The 7,020-nt window shown below is 34.3% G+C and overlaps 1 protein-coding gene across 1 annotated transcript; it reads left to right on the top strand.

Moving 5' to 3' along the window:
* The first annotated feature begins 511 nt into the window (after positions 1–511).
* LOC143632519 (protein FAR1-RELATED SEQUENCE 5-like) lies at positions 512–1,327 on the top strand. The gene has a single exon (XM_077101018.1). The coding sequence runs from the start codon at positions 512–514 to the stop codon at positions 1,325–1,327; it is 816 nt and encodes a 271-aa protein (XP_076957133.1).
* The last annotated feature ends 5,693 nt before the right edge of the window (positions 1,328–7,020 follow it).

The following is a 7,020-nucleotide window of genomic DNA, read 5'->3' on the forward strand; positions in this document are numbered from 1 at the left end:
TTACGATCATGATATTTAGCTTAATCAAAATCAAAATGTTATTTTACGAAACAATTTTTTTACCAAAAACTATCAATTGAGCTCTCTTGAGTACACAAATCAGTTTTTCAAGCGATTTTTGTGATTTTTAGGGGTTTGAAATGGAAGACGATCGCGAATGTAAGTTTTTGCTGTGTTTGAATTAATCAACTGGAGATGTATACTATGTTTATAATCGGGGGGGGGGGGCAGTAATCTGTATGTTAGTTCTCATGAGAATCACATGATAATTGATTAGTCTAGTTTGTGAGCGTGTTACGAGCGTGTTCATATTAGGACTGTGTTTGATTTTTGATGTTTCATAATACGAACGTATCATGAGCGTGTTACTATATCTGATTATGAGATGATTATAATGTTGTATAATATGAGCGTTTTATGAGCGTGTGTGTTACTATTAGGATTGTTAAATTGGTTTGATTATATTTTTTGAGCGTGTTTTGAGTGTGTTTGGATTATAATTTTTATATTGATGTTTTGTGTATATGATTCAAGTGTTTTGGTTCAAGGTCAAGGGGTTGATATCATTCATGAAGTTGCTTCTTCATACATACCTGTTAAAGGAATGATGTTTTCGTCAATTGATCATACATTTGATTTTTATTGTGAATATGCTAAAAAAGCTGGATTTGGGGCTCGTAAAGGTGGATCTTACATGCATGGTGGTGTATTAAAGATTAAGTACTTTACATTTTGTAAAGAAGGTCACAAGCTAGCTAAAATTTATGATTCAAAAGGTGATTGTAATGAATCAAGCAAGCCATATTACAAAAGGAGGAAGAGGCCGACAATTAGATGTGGTTGTAGAGCACATGTAAAGTTGAAATCTGTTGACGGTGAATTTTTTCAAGTAGATAATTTTGTTGAAGGCCATAATCATAGAATGGTTGCAGAATCTGATGTGCAGTTTGTTCGTTATGGGAGGAAGTTAACACATGTCCAAGAGAAAGCTATTTATGAGCTTTCTAATATGAACTTGAGACCTGTTAAAGCGTTTAATCTTATGAGAACACAGTACGGTGGGTTTGTAAAGGTAGGTGCAACTAAAGATGATTGTAAGAATTTTAAACAAGGTTTGAATTGTTATATTGGAGAGTATGATGCTGAGATGATTGTTCAGAGATTGTGTGCGAAGAAAACATTTTCATCCGATTATTCTTTTGAATATGATGTCAATGATGATCGTGAGTTAATTCGTATGTTTTGGGCTGATGAGACATCAAAGAGTAATTATCTTGCATTTGGGTATATTATATCTTTTGATGCTACATTTAAGACTAACAAGTAAGTTTGTGTGTATGTATAGGATTGTCTATATGTATATGTTTTTTGTGTGTATTTTATATGATTTTATATGTACTGGTTCAAGTTGGTTTTTGTCCTATTCACGGCAATTGATAACCATTGTCATAGTGTTACTTTCGGTGCTGGATTACTAGCTTCTGAAACTATTGAATCGTACACATGGTTATTGCAAATGTTACTTAAGTCATTTGGTCAGCACCGAAGGTTGTTGTTACTGATCAAGACCCTTCTATGAAGCAAGCTATTGCAGCTGTGTTTCCGAATACAAGGCATAGGTTATGTATGTGGCATATCATGAAGAAAGTTGCTGACAAGGTAACTTTTCTTATTTGTGTTTTAAGCAATTTGAATAATGAGCGTTTGACAAGTGTTTAACGGCAATAGTCTTTTTCTTTTGATGTTTAATAGGTGAGCGTTCTACGAGTGTAACATGATTATATATTGTGACAACGAGCGTTTACACAAGCGTTTTAACATGTTTTTTCTTTATCAGGTGGGGGATAATTTATGTAACAACGAAGATTTTAAGAGTAGGCTATGTAACATTGTGTGGACCGATTCAATTAGTCCTTTAGAATTTGAGGAAAAATGGTAGGCTATAATGGTTGAGTTTGAGCTTGACAAGAATAAATGGCTTACTGATATGTATGAAATCAGATTTGACTGGATACCTGCTTTTTATAGAGATGAACTTTTGTTTGGATTGATGCGTACAACATCAAGATCAGAGAGCGAAAACCATTTTTTTGGAAAAGCTACAAATTCTCAATTAACATTAGTCGAGTTTTTCAACCATTTTGATTTTTGTATGGAGATACAGAGATACAATGGCAGACGGTGTGATCATGATAGTAGGTACACATATCCACAGTTAGAAACCAGAAGTTATCTTGAAAGGGAAGCGGTTAGGATATATACAAGAGATATATTTAATGATCTTCAAGATGAAATGAATGAAATTGTTGGTGGTGTTTCACAATTCAGTTCTTGTGAAGAAGAATGAGGGTTTTTGAGGTGTAAAATAATGGATTTTAATGCGTATGTTTCAGTTTTTTTGGAGGTAATTATGAGCGTTTATTAAGCGTTTAGTTTAAAGTTGTTTAAGTTTAATTAACAAGCGTTTAATAAGCGTTTTACTTTTTTTAGGTTGTGTTTAAGAAGGACGGTGAGATTGGTGACGAGTCTATTGCAACATATACTTTCAAAAGATTCGAACAATATGGTTTGTTGTGTCCGCATATTTTCTACGTCATGAATATGTATCAAGTCAAGAAATTCCCTAAGAGATATATAAATGATCGATGGAGGAAAGAGGCTGCGGTTAATATCAGAACAGTTCCAATGTCAGAGTTTGGTAATGATCAGAATAGGAAGATAAAAGAAATTTCAAGAGAAATAAAGTATGTCGGTGAATACTTTATCAATAGTTATGTTGCGGATATTGATGAATTAATTAAAGTTAGAGATGAGATGAATTTGATGATTGAAAAAGCAGACTTAACTCGGTATGAAAGGGTACATCCATCTAAAAGGGATAGATTTGCTACTGTTTTAGGTTTTGAACAGGCATCAGAAGTTACCGTTCGTGTACCTACTGTATTAAGAAACAAGGGTCGTGGCTCGCACAAAAGAATTAAATCAAAGAAAGAGATAGCCATTAGTCGCTCTGGGAAGGGTTATAGGGAGTGTCAAATTTGTCACCTACTTGGCCACAACAACAGAACTTGTAAAGCATTGCAGCAGGAACTGCAACAATGAATTCGTAGTTGATTGTTTTAGATAGAAAGAGTTAGTCTTTTGTTTTTTAGATTGTGTGTTATGTAGTTACCTTTTTTTACACAAGCGCTTCACAAGCGTATGACAAGAGTATGACAAGAGTATGACAAACGTATAACAAAAGATAAAGATTTTATTTATTTATTTTTTTAATACATGGGGTTACACCCCATCAGACCACATCAGACCCCGTCAGCCCCCATCAACCCCCATCGCTCCCTGTTTCTTGATCTTCTCACGACCATCTTCCTTGAACTCCATGTTGGCTGACAAATTTGAAACCGTGTCAACCAAAGTACCATACATGGAGTCGTAGCATGTAGTCTGCTGCTTGATGAACTCAGCAGTCTGTGCCTTGAACTCACTGTCTGGTAGCTCCATGAGTTCATTGTATGCATCAAGAGTTTTTGATTTCTCTTGAAGCACATAGGCTTGTGAGTGCTGAAGGGCGTTGAGAAACTTCTTGTCCTTTTCTTTCTCCAAATCAAGATAGGCATTCACTATGCTTTTCACGGCTTTATCACTTGAAAACATTTTTGTGTGTGTTTTTTTGAGTTTTTTTGTGTGATATGATTAACAACAATGGATGAGAAATATATAGACATAATTTTGGATGTCTACTAATTGTGAGTAGTTGAGATAGATTTTATTTATTCAATGTCATTTAATTTGATGTAAGCTATGATCATCACACAAACTGCATTTATTATTTATTAAGCATGATACAAGCGTGATATATATATATTTTTTAATCTTGTTTGGTTGTTGACATAGTGTAATTTAATTTAAGTGATTTGATGTAGACTATCATTTCTTTGAACTTAAATTTTGGAAGATGACTTGTAATAAATGTAATTTTAAGTTTTTGACAAAACTAGATTAGAAATTAGTTTCTTTTTAACGAGATTCGACTGCTTAGCGTGTGAAAGCGTACAAGAGCGTATAATGAGTGTCTCATAACATCGCTCATTATACGTGAGCATATAGTAATGAACTTACACTTTTCGTATGTTGCGTCCATGAGCATACAATTATGAGCGTTGTTCAAGCATTTTGTCCTTTTAATATTTTTTTACACTATTTTGGTCCGTGAACCTGCAGTTGTTTTGTTGTCCTTTTTTTTACTATTTGGTCTGTGATATTTTTCCTATATATATGCTATATTTTGTCACAATTATATCCACCTATCTCAAAATCAGTTATAATTGATGCCTCATCATCATCATCATCATCATCATCATCTTTCAAGGAAGCGTTGAAGATGTAAATTGTTGAGCAGGTAGCTGCCGACAATGCTTTCCGTGACAAGCTAACACATGAGTTTGTGATGCTTAATAATAACATGGATTACAGGGGTGTTATTACGAATGTTCTTGTCAAAATGCCTGCTAGTGCTATCCGAGATCTTGCGGTTTTGTTTATGGCTGACATAGGGAAGAATGAGTTAGAACAGTTCAAAGAATTATCAAAGGCAATTCTTGAGCTAAACTGTTCAATGAAATTGAAGTTGGATTTTCTCAAGTCACTATTAGAGTAGGAGGAAAGTGGGTGATGTTTGAGAGTTTGATGAGCGTTTTGTAATGTTTTTTTAATCATGTACTCCATAGTATTTTGTGTGGTAATAATAATATTCCAATGTTTTTGTTAGTTGATTTTTTCTAACATAAGGCCATTGACTAAAATAGACAACAAAGTTAAACTAGTTGTTGCCTTCTTTTGAGTTCTTCAACAATCTCCTCCCCGAACATTTCGGTGTAGTTTTTTTCACTAAATTGTTGCGCCTTCTCGATTAGATTATCTCTTTTCTTGTTTATATCCGACAGAAGGATTTTGGCCAAATACTTTGTCCTCAACTTTCTTAGCTGATTCTCTTGTTTAGGACATTCTCTGTAAAATCCGCATGTCCACGGTTTCTTCCCATCATACTTCTCCATGTGTCTCATAGCAAAAATCCCACATTCTACCCCGTTTTCGGTTGTTCTCCATGACGTCCTTAATCTTGTGATTGGAGCCTTTTTGATTTGTTCAGCAATGGGGTGATTGATTTTCTTAAGATACATGTAGAAGACGGTTCTCTAACAATACATTAAAAGCAGTTAAGTATTTCACAAATTTTATAATAGATTTTTGTTGAGAGTTTGTTGAGCGTTTACCAGGATTTGGCGATTCTTGTTGTATCTTTCTTCAAAAAGTCTTTTGATTTCTTTTTTATTGTCTTCTGGCTTTTTAAACTTTTTATTAGCCGGTACTTCTTGATGTCCACTGTTGTCAAGCAACTCTATCACTGCGGTTTAAAGGTTGAAAAGAACCACATAGAAGTGATCTTTATGTAGTATTGACATGAAGAAAATAGCAACTTCCTTCATTGTTTTGACATCACAGCTCGTCATCTGTTTCTCAATGTTGTCCGTAAACACGTCGAGTCTTTGTTCGTTTGTGTGACCAAATGCCTCATTATAATGGTCACTTGTCTGCATAAGAATTCAGATAAGCGTTTGATAAGCGTAGATACATAATACATGATAAAGAGTTTAACAAGCGTTTTTAAGATAACATGTATAATTAAAGCATACCAGCAGTGTGCTTGTACCAAAGAGCCTGAACGGTGATTCTGCAGATTTTTTCTTTTCTTCAAAGTTCAAGAGTTCACAGAATGCATCCATTGCGTTAGTTGTTATATACAAACCAGGAAAAAAACTCTCAAAAATCACCTTAAATGAATCTGTGTAAGTAGTCTTGAAAACCTCTTCCCATATGTCGTCAAGGCATGAAAATATATACCCCGCAATTCTTTTTTCATCATCTGTGACTGATGTGTTTAGTTCAACCTCTCTTAAAACATATGGTGATCTCAATGCAGGAGGTAACTTTCTCTTTCTTTCTTCTCTGACCAACTCTTTGTCTTTATATTCTTGTATTGATGATACCGGAGATGTAATTTTGGGTATCATTTTTGAAGTTGATGTCGGTGTTATGAAATTTTAACTTGGTGACATACCAGTGTCAGCTTTTGAGTTTTTCACTTGGTTTTTCTCTTCAACTCTAGTAACTGAAAAACAAGTTCGAGTCACTGAAGCAGATTACTAAATTTTTGTTTTTATAAAGCAAATGCATTTTTCTGTCTTACCTATGATATCTTCTAGAGTTGCATCAGTGTTTATGAGATCAACACCATCTTTGGTTTCACCTCCTTGTATCATCTCTGATGCAAGGGCACTAGACTCTTGGGCATTTGTATGAACATGCACCATATCAGCTCCACGTGAGATAACTGTGAAGCAATAAGTGTGAGCGTGTAGAAAGCGTTTATGTATGAAACTGGCAAAAAAATATAGATAAGCGTTTAAGAAGCGTTTAATACCTTCAGCTTCTTTTGGACTTTTTGCAATAGTGTGTTCCATCTTGTCGTCTTTCGATCCAACTTGTGTATCTTTCATATGAAATATAAACATATTAGCAGTACGTTTGACAAGCGTTTAAGTTTATTATTTAAGCATATTAATACCTTCTTTTGCCCATGCAAGTAATGTAGAGACAACTGAATCAAGTTTATTATTCTCTTCTAGCTCTGTTACTATAATTTCTTCATCTGTAACATCCTAAAATTTCAAATAATAATATTTTATATTTATTATGATGGAAAGTTTATTTGAGTTAATAAATAAATGGTAGAATTAAAGATGGTAAGGTAGGTAGGTAAATTAGATGGAGGTAGTTATGGACCAAAAAGGAAAGATGGGTCTTAGGTCCATGGGCTTAAGGGAGTATAAATACCCCTTAAACCCTAATCCTTTTCATTTCCATCCATAATATCCATCTTATTCTCCCTACACACTCCAAACACACACCAAAAATACCCTCTTACAGCCGCAACCAAGAGAGTGTTCCAATACCTAAACC

Source organism: Bidens hawaiensis, unplaced genomic scaffold (genome assembly GCF_021521415.1).
Source record: "Bidens hawaiensis isolate Kalapana, Puna unplaced genomic scaffold, B.hawaiensis_p1.1 tig00006395_1, whole genome shotgun sequence".
In the NCBI taxonomy this organism is placed as follows: domain Eukaryota; kingdom Viridiplantae; phylum Streptophyta; class Magnoliopsida; order Asterales; family Asteraceae; genus Bidens; species Bidens hawaiensis.